The sequence below is a fragment of the Stegostoma tigrinum genome, chromosome X (genome assembly GCF_030684315.1).
Source record: "Stegostoma tigrinum isolate sSteTig4 chromosome X, sSteTig4.hap1, whole genome shotgun sequence".
Classification (NCBI taxonomy): Eukaryota; Metazoa; Chordata; class Chondrichthyes; order Orectolobiformes; family Stegostomatidae; genus Stegostoma; species Stegostoma tigrinum.
In genome coordinates, this window is record NC_081404.1 from 1,055,280 (window position 1) to 1,077,450 (window position 22,171).

Sequence of the window (22,171 nt, forward strand, 5' to 3'; positions counted from 1 at the left end):
TTATAACATTTAAAAGGCATCTGGATGGGGACATGAATAGGAACTGTTTAGAGGGATATGGGCCAAATGCTGGCAAATGGGACTAGATTAATTTAGGATATCTGGTTGTTGTGGGTGAGTTGAACCAAAGGATCTGTTTCCGTGCTGTATGACTGTATGATTTGGTTGAGAGACGGTGAAGACTGGCAGCGTAACATTGGATGTTTCAGGCGAGATACAGAGTAATTTAAAAGAGGTGGGGGCGTTGCATTACTGATAAGGGAGAATATCACATGTTCTGAGGGAAGGCATCTTGGAGGCCTCCTCTGCTGAGGTCATATAGGTAGAACTCAGGTATAGGAAGGTTGCAATCGCTTTGATGGGATTGTACTACAGATCAGCCAGCAGGTTATAGAGGAACAGATATGTGGACATATCTGGTTGTTGTGGTTGGTGATTTGAACTTTCCCATATCACCAAGGGCTTGGATGGGCAGGGATATTTGTTAGGTATGTCCAGAACAGTTTTTTTTTTAAACAATATGTTATCAGTTTAACTAGGGAAGAGGCCACAGTTGACCTTGTATTTAAGAATGAATTTGGCCAGATGATCGAAGTTTTAGTGAGGAAACATTTTGGGAACAGTAACCATAAAACTTACAGATTTAACTTATTTATGGATAAAGTTAAGAATAAGTCCTCAGTTGAATGTACTAAATTGAGGGAAGGCAGAGCCCTTAAAGAGAATGAAGAAAGTAGGAAAGAACTTAAAAGGGGCCGTGAAATACCTTTGGCAAACAGGATTAAGGGAAATCCCAGGGCATATATTTATACATACATAAAAGGATCAAGAGGTAGCTAGGGAAAGGGTAGCTCCACTCAAGGACAAAGGAAGGAAGTTATGTGTGGAGCTAGAGTAGTAACTGAGGTCCTTAACGAATACTTTGCATCAGTATTCACAAAGGAGAAGGACGTGGTGGTTAGGAGGATTGGTAGATGTTGATATTCTACTGTTAGCCTCGTGACCAGTGTGCAGTGACATACCACAGGTTTCAGTGTTAGGTCCCTTATTGTTTGTAGATGAGAATGTGGGAGGGTGATAAGTAAATTTGTGGAAGACTCAAAGGTTAGCCAGATAGCTGACAGTGAAGAAGGTGTTAGGTTACAGGAGGATACAGACAGATTGGTCAGATGAGCAGGTCAATGACAGATGGAATTTACACCTCATAAATGTGAGATGATGTACTTTGGAAGAAGTAAAGAGATGAGGGAGTCCTCAATGAATGGCAGGACACAAAGCTCAGAGTAACTACGGGATCTTGGGGTGCTTATCTACACATCCCTGAAGGTGGCAGGACAGTTTAATAGGGTGGGTAAGGCATACAGGATGCTTGCATGTATTAGTCATGGCATAGATTGTAAGAGCAAAAAAGTTATGTTAAAGCTGTACAAAATTTCGGTTATGCCACAGCTGGAGTTTTGGTCATCGTACTATAAGAAGGATATGATTGCACTGTAGGGAGTGCAGAGGAGATTCACCATGACATTGTCTGAGATTAAGCATTTCAGCAATGAAGAGGGACTAGATAAGTTTAGGTTGTTTGAAGCAGAGAAGTGAATAAGATTATGAGGAGCATGGGCAAGGTGTCTGTAGGATAGGGACAGGACAGCTGTTCCCCTTAGTTGAAATGTCAATAACAAAGGAGAATAATTTTAAAATGGAAGCAGGGAGAGATTTGAGGAAAAGCTTTTTCATCCAGAGGGTGGCGGAAGCTTGCAGTGCACTGCCTGGGAGGGTAGTTGAGGCAGGAAACCTTGCAACCTTTAAAAAGTACTTGGATGAGCACTTGAAGTGTCATAACATTAAAAACAATGGGTGAAGTGCCAGCAAGTGAGACTAGTGCAGGTAGTAGTGTACCTTTAGCAGTACAGACTTGATAGGCTGAAGGGCCTCATCTGTACTGTATGATTCTGTATCTGCTGTTCTATTTATCTCAGACTGTTGGGAGTCCTATAGTACATTTCTAGCAATGTGATTGCTCCCCTTCGGTTTTTAAGCTTTCCCAAATGGCTCCATTTGCGGAACCTTCTAAGATGTTATCCCTCCCTTACTGCTGTATCAGTTTCCCTGGTTAATATTATGATGCCTCCTCCTCTTTTACCTCCTTTCCTGTCCCACCTGAAGATCCTGTACCCTGGGATATTGAGCTACCGGTCCCCCCTCTCATCAATGTCTCAGAGACAGCAATGATATTGTAGCCCCATGTTTTAATTTGTGCCCTCATCTCACCCACCATGTTCGTTAGACTATTAGCATTAAATAGACATCATCCAACCCTGCCAGGCTTCCTTGTACCTTAACTGGCCTGTGCTGTACATGCCTTCTTGACTCACTTGCTGTCACTTCTAACTTTAGCCATTCACCCTTCCCTGCTTAGTTGTCCTTCTGGATCCCAAACCCCTACAAAGTTAGTTGAAATCCTTCTCATGCACAAGTAAACCTCCCTTCAAGGCTGTTGGTCCCATTCCAATGCAGGTGTAACCAATCTCCCTTGTATAGGTCCCACAACTTCCAAAAATGGTTCTAACGTTTCAGAAATGTAAAGATTTCCCTCCTTCACCATCTGTCCAACCATACATTAATCTGGACTACCCGAGATAATGGGAACTGCAGATGCTGGAGATTCCAAGATAATAAAATGTGAGGCTGGATGAACACAGCAGGCCAAGCAGCATCTCAGGAGCACAAAAGCTGACGTTTCGGGCCTAGACCCTTCATCAGAGCTGATGAAGGGTCTAGGCCCGAAACGTCAGCTTTTGTGCTCCTGAGATGCTGCTTGGCCTGCTGTGTTCATCCAGCCTCACATTTTATTATCTTGGAATCTGGACTACCCTCCCATTTATGTACTCACTCACGCTTGGTACTGGAAATAATTCAACGATTACTACCTTTTGGGTCCTGTTCTTTAGTGTATTTCCTAGCTCCTTGAATTTTGCTTCCAGGACCTCATATCGTTTTCTGTTTAGATGAGACACAGTTTGACAGAGTAACAAGAAACTGTTTCTCCAGCACACTCTGTTTTTGTCCCTCTTCTTACCTGTGTCATTTGTAGAACAAAACACAGAACAGTACAGCACAGTACAGGCCCATCGGCCCACTATGTTGTGCTGACCTACTGCCAGCAGCACATTCCACACTCCCACCGCTCTCTGTGTGAAGAGCCTATCTCTGACATCTCCCCCATACCTTCCTCCAGTCACCTTAAAATTACGTCCGCTCATAATAGTCATTTCTGCCCTGGGAAAAAGTCTCTGACTATCCACTCTATCTATATTTGTACTAATATGCACCCCATATGTTTTCCATCCCCGTTAAGAATACTGTGCAGCTGATCAGTGACATCCCTGACCCTGGCATCAGAGAGACAAAATACCATCCTGGAGTTTCTTTTGCAGCTGCTGAAATACCTGTCTGTTGCCCTTACAATTAAATCTCCTACCACTCTATCTGTGCCTTTCTTCTTCCTCCCATCCTGTCCTGCAGACTCATCCATGGTGCCATGAAATTGGCTATTTTTCCCTGCACAGTCACCTGCCCCAACAGTATCCAAAATGGTGTATCTGTTAGGAAGGGGGACATCTGCACTCCCTGCCACCTCAGCTCTGCCTGGTGATCATCAATGCCCTTTCTGCCTAGGCCCTTCATCAGAAATGTCAGCTTTCCTGCTCCTAAGATGCTGCTTGGCCTGCTGTGTTCATCCAGCTCCACACCTTGTTATCTCGGATTCTCCAGCATCTGCAGTTCCTATTATCTCCATTCAGAGAGATTATGGTTGATTGATGGGTTTTCTGTGGTTCTATCAAATGTAGAGGCCATGTCTAAACCAAAGGGGTCACGTTCCCTTTCAAGCACTAGTTATGAAACAATATAGGTACTTCCCTTACAGTAACTAGAAATACTTCATCCATTCCAGGAAAGAGGAAATCTAATAGGCAGTGAACTGACTGCAATGTTTGGGTGCAAATTTTTGGCTAAATTAATCAATGCTAAAAATTTAAAGGGAACATCTTGCAGAGAACCAGAATATACATAGAAACTTCATCTGTAGCAAATTGCCTGTCACCTGTTGATTTGGCTTCACATTCCTCTGTTGTTAACTAAACTAGTTTCAGTTTGGAGCATCCTACAGCCCACCTATTCCTGATTCATCCTGACTGACATCCATTTCTTTCTACAGCTGACAGTGATGACTATGTTGATGCCGCAGAAGTGAAGCCCAAACAGAGACGTGTGAGAAACATCATGTATTTTAATGATGAAGATGAAGAGGATGAAGGAGAGGAAATGGAGCAAGAATATGATGGAAAGAAAGTAACGGTACAGAGGCACTTCTCCTGTCCTACATTTGTTGTGCCCTCCACTCTGTTCTTTCTGCTGTTTCTGTCAAGTACTGTGCCTAGCTGATTGGATGGGAATATGAATTGGTTGGAGCTGTTGTGTTGCTGACATATTAGAGTTGCTTAGCAGTCCTAGGGTCTTTGAATTAAGACCCGTGACTTATAAACTAACCCACTAGTATGTTGCACCTTTCTATAAAGTCATCTTTGTCATCTTGGTTCCCTTCATTGTACATTGTTGGCTGAGCAAGGGCTTGGTGAGGTTAATGTAGAGTCCTCAGACACAAAACTTTGTGTTCTAGATTGCTAACAGGGAACAAGATGCAACAAAGAACTAGTTCAACTGTTGCCTCAGCTCCTTCAAGGTTATTTGCCAGACCACCCAGAATGAGCGAGCCACAGTAAAACATCACATGGGAAATGGTTCTGCTCTGATCTACTTTGTGAACTTTAGGAGCGTTTGTGTGATCTAGGTACCTCATGTTACATGCAGAAGGACTTTCCCTTATCCTGGGCTTGTTCTCAGAGAGCAGGGCCAATTGAAGGGGACAGAACAAGCTGAGATTTTTTGATTAATTAGGAGAGACTGTGAATGTAATGGGCCACAGTGCATGAGGAAAACAAGTGCGGTCAAGCAGCAAGTTCTGATTAACTGATGTCACAGGAGATGTTGAAAGTATCTACCCTTACATGAGGCATGGTGACCTTTAGGTTAAACATTCCCAGTCATGTCTCTGAAGAGAAAGTATCCCTGTGGTCTGGTAGGACTATGGTGACTTCACCTTTACCTTTTAAAAGCCTACAGATTGCAAGAGCCCAGAGTTTGGGGTTCCAAGGAAAGATTAGGTTGGAATAGGAAGCAAATGTGGCAAGCTTTGAGATCAGCGGAGCGAGCTTACAATAAAAAAAAGAGAACGTCAGCATGGAAGTGAGGGAGTAAGTGCCCAATCGTCATCTTTGCAGAAGCGAGAAAATCTTAGCTAGATTTGAAGTGTTATTCAAGACACACAATAACTTTTTCACTGAACTGAGTGAAGTGTTAGGTGTGGCTCATTTTGTAGCACTCTTAGAAGAATGTAGATTCAAGGCTCACTTTCAAGACATGAGCACAACATCTAAACTGACACTCCAGTGCAGCCCTGAAGGAGTGACATAGTTTTGCAGAATGGTAAAATTGATGCCCTACGTGCACACTCAGGTGGGCATGAACATTTCCATGACATTAATTTTTGAGAAGAAGATAGTAATTTCTTCCCAGTGCCCTGATCAATATTTATCTTTCAAACAACACAACTGAAACAAGATTCATTTGGTATTTGTTCCAGTGTCAATTGTGAGATCTTGCTGTTAAATGCAAATTTAATCTGCACTTATTGACACAAAAACTGTGACTAGACTTCACCATGCAGCATTTTGGGCTTTCTGATGTGAGCAATCAGGTCTATTGCTATTTTAAAAACCTATCTGATTTACCAGTGTCCTTTAGGGAAGGAAAATCTACCATCCATTCTGGCCTGCATGTGAGTCCAGACCCACAGAAATGTGATTGACTCTTAACTGCCCTCTGAAGTAACCAAGCAAGTTGCTTCAACCATGGCAAAGTCTGATAAAAGGAGTGAAACTGGATGCACTAAAAATAACAGCAGCAAATGTAGCCCTGTCGACTCTACAAAGTCCTCCTTACTAACATCTGGGTGCTAGTGCTAAAATTGGAAGAGCTGTCTCACAGACTAGTCAATCAACAACCTGACATTGTGTGAGAGATAGGATTCCATGAATATGGGTTACGTCCCAGGAACACCACTAACACCATCTGTGGATATGTCCAGTCCCACTGACAAGCCAGATGCAGCAAAGTTGCCAATACAGTGGTATACACAGTCAGGGGCAGCTGCTCTGAGAATCCTCAACATTGGCTGTAGACACCATGAACTCCTATGGCATTAAGGTCAAACATAGGCAAGGAAACACCCTGCTGTTTACTACTGATAAACGATTACTCCTGCATATTCCACATATCTTAGAGGATGCCTTGAGTATGCTAATGTACTCTAGGTTGAGGGCTTCAATGTTCATCACCAAGCGTGCCTCATTGCACATCTACTGACCAAGCTCGTTGAGTCCTGAAGGTCAATGATGAAGAACTGACAAGAGGCAAAAGCTTATTGATGTCATCCTTGCCAATTTGCCTGTTGTAGATTCATCTGTCTATGATAGCATCAATAAGAATGACCACCACACAGTTCTTGTGGAGACAAAGTCCCACTGTCACATTGCGAATACCCTCCATCATGTTGTATCGCACTATCACCATGCTAAATGGGACAGACTTCAAACAGATCAAACAACTCAAGACTGGGCTTCCATGAGGTGCTGTGGGCCATCAACAACAGCAGAATTGCACTATAGCACAATCTGCAAACAATGGTCCAGTATATCCCCCACATCAAGCCAGGTGATCAACCCTGGTTCAGTTATCAGTGCAGGAGCATATGCCAGGAGCAGCAGCAGGCATACCTAAAAATGAGGTGTCAACCTTGTGAAGCTACCAAACAGGACTCCTTGTGTGCCAAGCAGCATAAGCAGCAAGTGATAGGCAGAGCAAAGCAATCCCACAGTCAATGGATCAGAACTAAAATCTGCAGTCCTGCTACATCCAGTTGTGAATAGGCAATTCAGCAACTCCATGGAGGAGAAGGCTCCAAAAATGTCCCCATCCTCACTAATGGGAGAGTCCAGCACATCTGTGCAAAAGCTGAAGCTGAAGCATTCATAACAGTCCTGTCAGAAGTGCCAAGTGGATGATCCATCTCAACCTCCTCTAGAGGTCTCCAGCATGACAGGTTCCAGTCTTCAGGCAATTTGATTCACTCCACCTGGTTATCAAGGAGAGGCTGACAACAGTGGATAATGCAAAAGCTACAGGTCCTGACAACATTCTAGCAATAGTACTGAAGATGTGCTCCAGAACCTGCCTGGCCATTGCACCAGCAGTCTTCTCTCAATTAACAGTAACTGATGGAAGGGGTCATCGACAGTGTTATCGAGCAGCATCTATTCAGCAATGATCTGCTCACGACACTCAGTTTGGGTCCTGCCAGGGCCACTCAGCTCCAGACCTCATTAAGCCTTGTTCAAACATGGACAAAAGAGCTGAATTCCAGAGGTGAAGCGAGAGTGACATTCCTTGACATCAAGGCTGCATTCAACCGAGTGTGGCATCAAGAAGCCAGCTGGATTCAGGGAAAAACTCTCTATTGCTTAGAGTCATAGCTGGCGCAAAGGAAGATGGTTGAGATTGTTGGAGGTCAGTCATCTCAGCTCAAGGATGTTTCTGCAGGAGTTCTTCAGGGTAGTGTCCTCAGCCCAACCATCTTCAGCTGCTTCATCAATGACCTTTCTTCGAACATAATGTCAGAAGTGGGGATGTGCAATCATCAGTGAACAATATTCAGCACCGTTCATGACTCCTCAGATACTGAAGCAGTCCATGTCCAATTGCAGCAAGTCCTGGACACTTGGGCTGACAAGTGGTAAGTAACATTCACACCAGACAAGTGCCAGGCAATGATCATCTCTAGCAAGAGACATCTAACCACTGGGCCCTTAAATTCAATGGATTTGCCATTGCTGAATCTAGCATTATCAAGATCGTGGGGTCACTGTTGACCAAAAGCTCAACTGGAGGCACCACATAAATACTGTCTCTAGAAGAGCAGAACAGCTGCTGGGAACCCTGCAGTGAATAACTCACCTCCTGACACCCCCAAAGTCTGTCCACAAGGCGCAAGTCAGGAATGTGATGGAATACTCCCCACCTGCCTGGATGACTGGAGCTCCAACGACACTCAAGAAGCTTAACACCATCCAGGACAAAGCAGCCCCCGCTTGATCCATATACAATGTATCACCTTAAGCATTCACTCCCTCCACTATCGATGCAGTGTGTGCCTCTGCAAGGTGGACTGCAGCCACTCATCAAGGCTCCTTAGACAGCACCTTCCAACCCATGACTTCTACACTGCAGAGTGCAGTGGAGGCCAGGACGTTGGATGCCTTCAAGGCAGAGATCGACAAATTCTTTATCTCAGAAGGAATCAAGGGCTACGGGGAGAGTGCAGGGAAGTGGTATTGAAATGCCCATCAGCCATGATTTAAATGGCGGAGTGGACTTGATGGGCCAAATGGCCTTACTTCCACTCCTATGTCTTATGGTCTTATGTCTTATATGGGAGGACAAAGACAGCAGAAACATGGGAATACTGCCACCTGTTAAGTTCCCCTCCAAGCCACATACCATCCTGACTTGGAAATATATGACGATTCCTTCATTGTTGCTAGGTCAAGATCCTGGAACTCCCTCCTCGAACAGGATTGTGAATCTACCTACAACACATGGACTTGCGGTGGTTCAAGGAGGTATGGAATGCCTTCTCAAGATCAATGAGGGATGGGCAGTAAATGCTTCGTCAGTGATGCCCACAGCCCATGAATGAATTAAAATAATTGAATATCCTTTTAAGACAACAGATCTGTAAGATTCACATTAAGTATTGACTGCAAGAGGAACATTAAGGAGAATACATCCCCAAGAACTGATGGTATCTCCCCCAGGTTATTGAGAGAGGCCAGAGAGGAGATTGCTGGGGCCTTGACCAAGATGTTTGTATCCTTGCTAGCCACTGGAGAGGTCCCAGAGGACTAGCAAGTAGCTAATGTTGTTCCTCTGTTCGAGAAGGGATAATCCTGGAAACGTCGCAGGTTGTGAAGCTATAGGAGAGAATTCTTAGGGATAGGATTTAAGTGCATTTGGAAAAGCATGGCCTAATTTGGGACTGCCAGCCTAGCTTTGGAAGAGGCAGGTCATGTCTTACTAACTCAATTGAGCCTATTGAGGAATTTTCACTGGAGCATTGGATGCTGAGGGGTGACCTTATAGAGATTTATAAAATCATGAAGGGCATGGATGGGGTGAATAGAAAAGGTCTTTTCCCTGGGGTGGGGAGTCCAAAACTAGCGGGAATAGATTTAAGATAGAAGGGAAGGATTTAAAAGGGACCTAAGGGGCAATGTGTTCATGCAAAGGATGGTGTGTGTGTGGAATGAGCCTCCAGAGGAGGTGATGGAGGTTGGTACAGTTACAACATTTAAAAGACATCTGGATAGATGAATAGGAAGGGTTTATAGGGATAAGGGCCAAATGCTGGCAAATGGGACTAGATTAATTTAGGGTGTCTGGTCAGCATGGATGAGTTGGCCCAAAGGGTCTGTTTCTGTGCTGTACGGCTCTGTGTCTCCAGGTGACAAAAGTGATCGACGAGGGTGGAGCCGTAGGATGTTGTCTGTGGATTTTAGTAGGGCTTTCAACAAGATCCCTCATGGTAGGCTCATTGAGAAAATTAAGATGCATGGGATCCGCAGTGACTTGGCTGCATGGATTCAGAATTGGCCTGCCCATAGAAGGCAGAGGGTAGTGGCGGCAGGTTTTTTCAGGCTGGATGTTTGTGTGTAGTGGTATTCTGCAGGGACCCATACTGGGATCTCTGCTGTTTGTGATATATTTGAATGACTTAGATGAAAATGTAGATGGGTGGATTAGTGAATTTGCAAATGATACAAAGATTGGTTGAGTTGTTGATAGTGTAAAATGTTGTCAAAGGATGCAGCAAGATGTAGGTCAGTTGCAGATATGGGCGGAGAAAAAATCGCAGATGGAGTTTCATCTGGATAAGTGTGAAGTGCTGCATTTTGGAAGATCAAATGTTAAGGAAAACTATACAGTTAATGGCAGAACAGCATTGATTTACAGAAAGTGGCCATGCAGGTTAGTCTGGTGGTAAAGAAGGCATATAGCTTGCTTGCCGTTATTGGTCAGGGAATTGAGTACAAGAATCAGCGTCCTTGCGTCAACGACTTGCCAATCTTTCTGTCACCAACTAACTTAGTTATCATTCCCCTCCCTCCATTCTCATCCACATTGTTTGAACATATCACAAACAATAATGGACCCAGCACTAATCCCTCAGGTCTGTCACTGCACACCAGCCTGTAGTCACACAGTTTCCTACCATCACCACCTGTCTTCTGTCAGTAAGCCAATTTTGGATCCAACTTCCCAAGTTACTCTGGATCACATGCACTTTTACCTTCTTTATCAGTTTCCTTTGTGGGACCTTGTCAAAGGCTTTTCTGAAATCCATATAAACTACATTAACTGCCCCATCCTCGTCTACACACATGATTACCTCTTCAAAAATTAATCAGATTTGTTAGACATGACCTCCCTCTGACAAAGCCAGGTTGACTGCCCCTGATCAAATCTTGCCTCTCCAAGTGGAGGTTAATTCTCTGCTTCAGAATGTTCTCCAACAGTATCCCTAGGACGCTTCTTGAAGAGTAGAGCCACATTAGCTGTCCTCCAGTCCTCTGACAACTTGCCTGTGGCCAAAGAGGAATTAAAAATTTGGCTTAAAGTCCGTACAATTTCCACCCTCGCCTCCCACAACAAATTGGATACAACACATTCACCTTTACAATTTGTTTATTTTTGACCGACTAAAACCTCCGAGACCACCTCTCCCTGTGTCAAACTGATGAAGAACCTCACAGTTTATCTTTCTGAATTTTGTACCTGCATTGTGTTTTTCCAAAGTGAAGACAGATGTGAAGCACTCATTTAACACCTGACCAATGTCCTCCAGCTCCTTGGTCCCTAATGGCCCTACTCATTCACTGGTTATCCTCTTCCCCTTGGTATACTTTGTAGAATGTCTACAGTACAGAAAGAGGCTTTTTGGTACATTGAGTCTGCACTGACCCTCCGAAGAGCATTCCACCCAAAGCCAGCACCCCACACTACCCCTATAAACCCACATTTAACATGGCTAATTTATCTAACCTGCATATTCCTGAACACTACAGGCAATTTTTAGCATGGTCAATCCACCTAGCCTGCACATCTTTGGACTGTGGAAGGAAATGGAGCACCCAGAGGAAACTCACGCAGACACAGGGAAAATGTGCAAACCCCATACAGACAGTCACCCAAGACGAGAATTGGGTCCCTGGTGCTCTGAGGCAGCAGTGCCAACCACTGTGCCACGTGCCACTTGTAGGATACCTTGGGATTCTCCCAATCTTACCCACCAGTGTTTGTTCATGCCCGTCTTTGTTCTCCTAATTGCTTTCTTAAGTTTTGCTTGGGCCTCCATTGATCACTGTGTACCTGTTAAAAGCCTCTCTTCTTCTTTGTATCCAGCCCTGAATATTCCGAGACATCCAGGGTTTTCTGGCCTCATTGCTCCTGCATTTCACCCTAAAGGAAATGTCTCGGGCCTGTACTCTCTCCAATTCTGTTTTGAATCCCCTCCCATTCTTCTGCTGTAGTTTTACCCAAAATAGCTAATCCCTTTCTACTTATGGACAGCTGGTTTGCAATGCAGAGAGATGCTGACAGTGTGGGTTCAATTCCCACCCCAGCTGATGTCCTGGCCATGAAGGACTCTCCTTCTCAACCCCTCCATGTGCCTGAGGCAAGGTGACCCTCAGGTTAAACTGGCATCAGTTGTCTCTGTCTGTAATGAGAGAGCAGCCCTATACTCCAGTAGGACTAAGGTTTTGAATGAAATCTGCCTTGCCCAACTCCAAAACCCTTTTCTGCAGACCATCTTTGTCCCTTTCCATAACAAACTTAAAATGTACAGTTGCTGGAAAAGCTCAGCAGGTCTGGCAGCATCTGTGGAGGAGAAAACAGAGTTAACATTTTGCGTCCGGTGACCCTTCCTCAACTGATGGTGGCTGGGAAAACGTCAGTTTGTATGCAGAAAATAGGGAGGTGGGTGGGGTAGGGAGTAAACGATAGGATAGATTCCAAAGAGAGAGAAAGACAGGTGGACAGACAAAGGAGTTGCTAATGATCAGGCTGGGAGGGTAAATAGTTGTTAACGGGGACTGTTAGTGACTAACAACAGGGGGTGTGTAATGGCCTGGGGTGTGGGGTGGGGTGCTGGTACATGGGGGAGTTTAGGCCTTAAAATTATTGAACCCGCAGGGCTGTAGGGTCCCCAAGCGGAAAATGAGGTATTGTTCCTTCAGCTTGTGCTGGGCTTCACTGGAACACTGTAGCAAGCCGGAGACAGAGATGTTGGCCAGGGAGCAAGGTGGTGCATTGAAGTGGCAGGCAACAGGTAGTTCAGGGTCTTTTTTGGGAGCAGAATGTAGATGCTCTGTGAAGCAGTCGCCAAGTCGACACTTCATTTCCCCAATGTAGAGGAGGCCACATTTTGAGCCGCGAATGCTGTAGACAAGATTCTTGGAAGTGCAGGTGAAGTGTTGCTTCACCTGGAAGGTATGTTTGGGCCCTTGGATACTGGGGAGGGAGGAGGTAAATGGGCAGGTGTTGCACCCTCGTCGGTTACAGGGGAAGATGCCGTAGGGCTGTGGGAGGTGTTGGGGAAAACGGGGCACATTTTCTGGAATGCATTCAGGAGAGCTTTTTATATCGACATGTAGCTGGTTCTATAAGGTTCAACAGTGCTGGCCCTAAAATAGCAGAGGCTTTGGTTATGATCTTTCAAAAGTCACTGGAGTCAGGGAAAGTCCCAGATGATTGGAAAATTGATGTTGTAACTCCCTTGTTTAAGAAAGGATCAAGGCAAAAGATGGAAAATAACAGGCCAATTAGCCTCACCTCAGTAGTTGGTAAAATTCTAGAATCCATTGTCAAGGATGAGATTTCTAAATTCCTGGAAGTGCAGGGTCAGATTAGAACAAGTCAGCATGGATTTGGTAAGGGGAGGTCATGCCTGACAAACCTGTTAGAATTCTTTGAAGAGGTAACAAGTATGTTAGACCAGGGAAACCCAGTAGATGTTATCTACCTAGACTTCCAAAAGGCCTTTGATAAGTTGCCTCACAGGAGGCTGCTGAGCAAGGTGAGGGCCCATGATGTTCAAGGTAAGCTACTGGCTTGGATTGAGGATTGGCTGTCTGACAGAAGGCAGGGAGTTGGGATAAAAGGCTCTTTTTCGAGTATAGAAAAGGTCGAGAGTAGGGAGGTCCGAAATCAAGTTTCAGGGATGCAAGATGCACCAGCAAGCAAGAATTTGGTTTGAAGTGTGTCCCCTTCAATGCCAGGAGCACCTGGAATAAGGTGGGTGAACTTGCAGCATGAGTTAGTACCTGGGACTTCGATGTTGTTGCCATTTCAGAGACACGTATAGAGCAGGCACAGGAATGGTTGTTGCAGGTTCTGGGATTTAGATGTTTCAGTAAGAACAGAGAAGATGGTAAAAGGGGCGGAGGTGTGGCATTGTTGGTCAAGGACAGCATTACAGTTGCAGAAAGGATGTTTGGGGACTCGTCAACTGAGGTAGTATGGGCTGAGGTTAGAAACAGGAAAGGAGAGGTCACCCTGTTGGGAGTTTTCTATAGGCCTCCGAATAGTTCCAGAGATGTAGAGGAAGGGAAAACAAAGATGATTCTCGATAGGAGTGAGAGAGACAGGGTAGTTGTCATGGGGGACTTCAACTTTCCAAATATTGACTGGGAACACTATAGTTCGAGTACTATAGATGGGTCAGGTTTTGTCCAGTGTGTGCAGGAGGGCTTCCTGACACAGTATGTAGATAGGCCAACAAGGGGCGAAGCCACATTAGATTTGATACTGGGTAATGAGCCCGGCCAGGTGTTAGATTTGGAAGTAGGTGAGCACTTTAGTGATAGCGATCACAATTCTGTTATGTCTACTTTAGTGATGGAAAAGGACAGGTGTATACCGCTGGGCAAGAGTTATAGCTGGGGGAATGGCAGTTACAATGAGATTAGGCAAGATTTAGGGAGCGTAGGATGGGGAAGGAAACTGCTGGGGATGGGCACATTAGAAATGTGGAGCTGATTCAAGGAAAAGCTCCTGTGTGCCCTAGATAAGCATGTACCTGTCAGGCAGGGAGGAAGCGGTAGAGTGCGTGAGCCGTGGTTTACGAAGGAAGTGGAATTTCTGGTCAAGAGGAAGAAGAAGGCTTATGCAAGGATGAGATGTGAGGGCTCAGTTAGGGCGCTTGAGGGCTACGAGGTAGCCAGGAAAGACCTCGAGAGAGAGCTCAGAAGAGCCAGGAGGAGACATGAGAAGTTGTTGGTAGATAGGATCAGGGTAAACCCTAAGGCTTTCTATAGGTATTTAAGGAATAAAAGAATGACAAAAGTAAGATTAGGGTCAATCAAGGATAGTAGTGGGAAGTTGTGTGTGGAGTCAGAGGAAATAGGGGAAGCACTAAATGAATATTTTTCGACAGTATTCACTCTAGAAAACGACAATGTTGTCGAGGAGAATACTGAGATACAGGCTACTAGACTAGGTGGGATTGAGGTTCACAAGGAAGAGGTATTAGAAATCCTACAGAGGGTGAAGATAGATAAGTCCCTTGGGCCGGATGGGATTTATCCTGGGATTCTCTGGGAAGCCAGGGAGGAGATTCCCGAGACCTTGGCATTGATCTTTAACTCGTCATTGTCTACAAGAATAGTGCCAGATGACTGGAGGATAGCAAATGTGGTTCCCCTGTTCAAGAAGGGGAGTAGAGACAACTCTGGTAATTATAGACCAGTGAGCCTTACCTCAGTTGTTGGTAAAGTGTTGGAAAAGGTTATAAGGGATAGGATTTATAATCATCTAGAAAAGAATAAATTGATTCGGGATAGTCAGCATGGTTTTGTGACGGGAAGGTCGTGCCTCACAAACCTTATTGAGTTCTTTGAGAAGGTGACCAAACAGGTAGATGAGAGTAAACTGGTTGATGTGGTGTATATGGATTTCAGCAAGGCGTTCGATAAGGTTCCCCGCAGGAGGCTATTGTACAAAAAGCGGAGGAATGGAATTGTGGGAGACATAGCAGTTTGGATCGGAGATTGGCTTGCTGAAAGTAGACAGAGGGTGGTAGTTGATGGGAAATGTTCATCCTGGAGACCAGTTACTGGTGGTGTACCGCAAGGGTCGGTGTTGGGTCCACTGCTGTTTGTCATTTTTATAAATGACCTGGATGAGGGCGTAGAAGGATGGGTTAATAAATTTGCAGACGACACTAAGGTCGGTGAAGTTGTGGATAGTGGCGAAGGATGCTGTAGGTTGCAGAGAGACATAGATAAGCTGCAGAGCTGGGCTGAGAGGTGGCAAATGGAGTTTAATGCAGACAAGTGTGATGTGATGCACTTTGGTAGGAGTGACCGGAAGGCAAAGTACTGGGCTAATGGTAAGATTCTTAGCAGTGTAGATGAGCAGAGAGATCTCGGTGTCCATGTACACAGATCCTTGAAAGTTGCCACCCATGTTGACAGGGCTGTTCAGAAGGCATACAGTGTTTTAGCTTTTATTAATAGAGGGATCAAGTTCCGGAACCAAGAGGTTATGGTGAAGCTGTACAAAACTCTGGTGCGGCCGCACTTGAAGTATTGTATACAGTTCTGGTCACCGCATTATAAGAAGGATGTGGAAGCTTTGGAAAGGGTGCAGAGGAGATTTACTAGGATGTTGCCTGGTATGGAGGGAAAGTCTTACGAGGAAAGGCTGATGGACTTGAGGCTGTTTTCATTAGAGACAAGAAGGTTGAGAGGTGACTTAATTGAAACATATAAAATAATCAGAGGGTTAGATAGGGTGGATAGGGAGACCCTTTTTCCTAGGATGGTGATGGCGAGCACGAGGGGGCATAGCTTTAAATTGAGGGGTGAAAGATATAGGACAGATGTCAGAGGTAGTTTCTTTACTCAGAGAGTAGTAAGGGAATGGAACGCTTTGCCTGCAACGGTAGTAGATTCGCCAACTTTAAGTACATTTAAGTCATCATTGGACAAGCATATGGACGTACAATCAATAGTGTAGGTTAGATGGGCTTGAGATCGGTATGACAGGTCGGCACAACATCGAGGGCCGAAGGGCCTGTACTGTGCTGTAATGTTCTATGTTCTATTTTCGGAATGGCAGCCGGTGACAAGTGGTGTCCCACAGGGTTCAGTGTTGGGGCCGCAGCTGTTCACGTTATATATTAATGATCTGGATGAAGGGACCGGGGGCATTCTGGCAAAGTTTGCCGATGATACGAAGATAGGTGGACAGGCAGGTCGTACTGAGGAGGTGGGGAAGCTGCAGAAAGATTTAGACAGTTTCAGAAAGTTGCCCAGGAAATGGCTGATGAAATTCAATGTGAGCAAATGTGAGGTTTGCACTTTGGATAAAAGAATACAGGCATGGACTATTTTCTAAACGGTGAGAAAATTCGTAAAGCAGAAGTACGAAGGGATCTGGGAGTGTTGGTCCAGGATTCTCTACAAGTTAACTTGCGGGTAGAGCCCATGATTAAGAAAGCGACTGTAATGTTGTTGTCTATCTCAAGACGGTTGGAATATAAAAGCAGTGATGTGCTTCTGAGGCTTTATAAAGCCCTAGTTAGGCCCCACTTAGAATACTGTGTCCAAATTTGGGCCCCACACCTCAGGAAGGACATACTGGCCCTGGAGCGTGTCCAGCGGAGACTCACACGGATGATCCCTGGAATGGTAGGTTTAACGTACGATGAATGGCTGAGGATCCTGGGATTGTATTCATTAGAGTTTAGAAGGTTGAGGGGAAATCTAATAAAAGCTTACAAGATAATGTATGTCTTAGAACGGGTGAACGCTAGGAAGTTGTTTCCGTTAGGCAGGGAGACTAGGACCCGTGGGCTCAGCCTTAGAATTAGAGGGAGTAAATTTAAAATGGAAATGAGGAGACATTCCTATAGCCAGAGAGTGGTGGGCTTGTGGAATTGATTGCCACAGAGCACGGTGGAGGCTGGGACGTTAGATGCCTTCAAGGCAGAGATCGATAAATTCTTGATCTCACAAGGAATCAAGGGCGACGGGGAGAGTGCAGGGAAGTGGCGTTGAAATGCCCATCAGCCATGATTTAAATGGCAGAGTGGACTTGATGGGCCGAATGGCCTTACTTCCCCTCCTATATCTTCTGGTCTTCTCGTTAACTTGCACTGATGAAGCAGGTGACTGACTGACCTACTGAATTCTCCCACATCAACTGTGGGCACAGTTTTACAGTATCTGGGCAACATTATAAAATTGATTATAAATGCTCTCCGCTTCTTCCTGTCCCACAAACCCAACCAGTCCCCCTCCACTGACACCCTCATCTGCTTATCCAAACTCGTCCTCACCCTCAACAACTTCTGCTTTAATTTCTCCCACTTCCTACAGACAAAGGGGGTGGCCATGGATACCCACATGGGCCCAAGCTATTCCTGTCTCTTTGTAGGTTACGTGGAACAATCCCTGTTCCAAACCTACACTCGCCTTATCCCCCATCTCTTCCTGCTTACGTTGAAGACTGTTTCGTCGCCGCCTCATGTTCCCACAAGGAGCTCGAACAGTTCATCCGCTTCACTAGCACCATCCACCCCAACCTTAAGTTTACCTGGACCATCTCTGACACCACTCTCTCCTTCCTGGACCTCTCTGTCTCCACCTCTGGCATCCACCTGGAAACCGAGATCCATTTTAAGCCTACCGACTCCCACAGCTACCTGGAATAGTCTTCCTCTCACCCACCTTCCTGTAAAACAGTGATTGAAAATGCCCTCAACCGTGTCTCCCGCATTTCCTCCAACTCATCTTTCACATCTCCTCCCTGCAATACTAACCAAAACAGAATCCCTCTCATCCTCACGTACCACCCCACCAACCTCCCAAATCCAACGCATCATCCTCCAGCACTTCCACCATTTGCAATCTGACCCCATTATCAAAGCACTTTTCCCTCCCCACCCTTATGTGCCCCATCACCCCGGGCACTTTCTCCTACACCTGCCCCCATATCTCACACCGATCCCAGAAGACTTTTCACATCAAACAGATGGTCACCTGCACATCTGTTAATGTGATATACTGTATCCGCTGTTCCCCGTTGTGTCCTCCTCTTCATCGGGGAAACCAAACGGAGGCTTGGGGAATGCCTTGCGGAACACCTAAGCTCAGTTCGCAAAAAACAAATACACCTCCCAGTCACGAACCATTTCAACTTCACCCCCCCCCCCTCCAAAACTCCTCGGGCGACATGCCCATCCTGGGCCTCCTGCATTGCCACAATGGTGCCACCCGAAAGATGCAGGAACAGCATCTCATATTTCGCTTGGGAACCCTGCAGCCCAAGGGTATCAATGTGGACTTCACAAGCTTCAAAATTTCCCCTCCCCTGACCACATGCCAAAACCAGCCCAGCTAGTCCCCGCCTCCCTAACCATTCCTCCCACCTCAAGCTGCACCCACATCCCCTACCCACTAACCTCATTCCGCCTCCTTGACCTGTCCGTCCTCCCTGAACTGACGTATCCCCTCCCTAACTCCCCAGCTACATTCACCTTCACTGGCTCTAATCCCGCCTCTTTGACCTGTCTGTCTTCTCTCACCCTATCTTCTCCTTTATCCACCTTCTATCCACCTCCCCCGTCTCCCTATTTATTTCAGAACTCCCTTCCCCTCCCCGATTTCTGAAGAAGGGTCCCAACCTGAAACGTCAAGCTTTCCTGCTCCTATGATGCTGCTTGGCCTGCTGTGTTCATCCAGCTTCACGCCGTGTTATCTCAGATTCTCCAGCATTGGCAGTTCCTACTATCTCATTATAAAATTGATGTTGTTCACAAATTGAGGGACACACTTCCCAGTAAGATTACCAATTGACAAAGTGTTGAGACTTGAATTGAGAATGCTCATTTCTTTTGTTGCTCTGTTTACACTGTACAATGTCTCTCCCTCTGCAGTGCAAGTTTTTATTTGAAAATCTCTTTCAGGTATTTTTTACTCGAAATGGAAAGATAATTGGCAGGAAGGAAGCCCCAGTGCCTTCTGGAGGATTCTACCCCACCATTGGAATGCTTAGCAATGGAGAGAAGGTTAAAGTTGACCTGCATCCCTTGAGCGGCTGAGCTGTCAGTCTGCTTCTTCCTGCACACAGCATGTTCTTCTTCCTACTGACATCTGCTGGCTGTGTTGGAGCCTGTAACTGCACAGAATGTGTGCAGAATTGACCATTATCTTTGGCCATTTATGTAACTCTGCAATTCCATTGGTGTATTTAACATATGGTTACATAGGACATGTCTATTTTGATTGTTTTTGTTCATTATCTGTTAAATCCTGCTTTAAAACACTAAAAGCCATGACTGCTTTCAAATCCTTTGCTATTTCTGTAGGCCAATATTAATTGATTACCTCAATTGGTAAGAACACTCCCTGATGCTGATCTCTACATGTACATCCAAAGCTGTTAAAATATCAATAGCAGACAGCAAATTATAAGCTGATCAAAATTAGTTTTGTCCTTGTTTGCTGTCTGCAAGCTGCTTTTGATAAAATGTTTTTGAGGAATCTGCTCCTGTCTGGTAGTATAGCCCTCAAGTGTTCTATAATTAGCAGAGTGTACAAATGCACTAAGTTTTTATATGGGATCCTAGGATCATCGGAGAGCATACAGATGTGAGCTGTCATCTCCTCACACTAAATTCTGTGTAGAGTGTCTTACCCACACTACTGATTGGGCTGCACGTCTGACACGTATTATCATTGATGTGGTGGTAATTACCAGCTCACAGTAAGGTGAGTGACCCAGATAGGAAATATCCCATCAATACTTCCTCTTTCAGATGTTGATCTATCTGTTGCAAATGAGCATTCCTGTTCCTTCCTTCAATTACAGTATCGTCAGCGGTCAATCTGCATTGTGAAACAAATGTTGCCAGTAGTATGCTCTTCCCTATTTTTTGGCCCCTGTTTCTGTGGCGCATCTCCACTGCACTGGGTAAGATAGCAAGCCTCAGTCAGAACATTTGAGTGCACAGCTACTAGACATTATACACTAAAAACACTGGGAGAACCTCTGTTCGCTGAAGAAGTATCGGGGAGGTGTGGTATGATGCAATCCTGAAGATAGCCAACTGCATGTGTTGTTGGGGTGTCATTCATTAGAAGAAAATAGACACTGACAAAACAATGCCAACAATTCGAGAAATGTTTGTTCCCCATCAAACTTTGCTGAGTTCAAACGGTACTCAGCCCCTGTGTACAGAATTTTATAAAATAACTCCACTCAGCCCATTCACATCTTTCCCATATCAAATTAACTTTATGAAAGTTTTAAACCTACAACTTTTGCTTAAGTTTTAAATGTTGCAATGTGCAGAATACAATGTTTTGGCAAGGTTTCTCAAGCCCTTTTTCCACTTTGCTAATGCCATTGTTCCTGTTGTGTGCTAAATATGCCCCATTTAATGAAAGCCTTTAGCCCTTTCAACTTTGGCAACTTTACCTTGGAATCCTGCATCATGAACAAGAGACAATAAGTTTTTTTTTCCTACTTTATCGAACTTTAATTCCCATTAATAAGGTTTTCAAGTTGGAGAATAAAATATTTTGCGAAGAGTGGAAAGCTTCGGATAGGAATGTGTGTGATATTCAAGTGCCTTTCAGATCTGTTGCAGACTTTGTTTGCATCACATCATATAAAATGAAACTTGGGATAAAGTGCTGTAGTGTTCTGGATCTGAACCATATGTAAAACAGTAAATGTTAGATTGGAGGCTTGTGGAGTTCTTTTGGATTATGAGGAAGAGCTGTCATAATTCAAGAGATAGACTTTCCCTGTCTTCTCCTCCAACTCAGAATTCCATAATGATCTCAATAAACAGAACCTTACATGGCTAAAACAGTATTTGTGACACACATAACATGACTTGTATTGAACAGGGACAGATGAGGTAGAGGAAATGCTACAGGTATTAGGGAGGCCATTCAGATGTCTAAGGCATTTAAAAACAAGGTGCTCTCCTTTAAGTGCTACATTATGAAGTGAAGTGAACACTGCTAAAGGGCTCATTGTCCAACCCCAGTGTCCTTTTTGTTCTATTGCCCAAATTTCATTCCTTTCTTTGATTTGGTATTATCTGCAGCTTCCCACTCTTCCCCCTGCTTGTTTGAGGTGATGGTAACTGTCCAGTTACGGACCAATGTCCAGCAGTAACAAGTTTCATGTTTTGTAAACGTATTTGGCATTCACTCCTCCTTCCCAGCCAGTAAACAGATGTTTATCTCATCTGAATTGGAGCTGAATTTGATGATTCACCTCAGAATAAGCAAATGAACAGGGAGGTTGCAGCCATGTGCTTTACCTGCTTTTATTTCCAAGCATTGCACTGAGGAAAAAGGAAACCATTTTATGTACTGTCAATGTATGAGTGATTTCTGTAACATTGTGTGTTAAACTGAGATTTCCTGAAAGGGGCTATAACAGAGTTCAAAGTTATATAAAAAAATACAATTTCTCCCCACCCGATCTTTGATATAATGTGAGTGATTGTAAATTGTAAATTGCTTATTGATTGTGGATATTTTTGAGAAATTACCTTTGGCATGTGGCAGTCTCCTACCAATTATTTTGTACCAATAGCAATCTTGTGCACTATATTATATCAAAGATATGTATATAATTCAGATGTTTATATGCCTTAATTAAAATAGATATTTCCCTAATAGTGTGTTCATTTATCCCGCAATTGTCTGTGATCCTTATTGTTGTGTAAAATATAGCAAAGCTGATACTGTTAACATGGGCTGTGTGAGAGCTTGGCTTAGCTGGTCATAGCTGAGAATCCCATTCTGGACACTTAGACATGCAAACCACGCCAACACGCCCCTGAGGGAGCACTTCCCTGTTATAGATGCTGACTTTTGAGTGAGATGTTAAGCCAAGTCTCCCTCTGACT

General features: G+C 44.6%; 1 protein-coding gene across 2 annotated transcripts in view; it reads left to right on the top strand.

The window, feature by feature from the left end:
* The window catches only part of spryd3 (SPRY domain containing 3), a 364,516-nt gene extending 342,580 nt beyond the window's left edge, over positions 1–21,936 (top strand). For both annotated transcript variants that reach the window (XM_059643420.1, XM_048523593.2), the window contains 2 exons: positions 4,217–4,356; positions 19,205–21,936. In XM_059643420.1, the coding sequence (XP_059499403.1) occupies positions 4,217–4,356; positions 19,205–19,339 (275 nt within the window). In that variant the 3' untranslated portion in view covers positions 19,340–21,936. The remainder of the gene's footprint in view (positions 1–4,216; positions 4,357–19,204) is intronic.
* Positions 21,937–22,171: the final 235 nt, after the last annotated feature.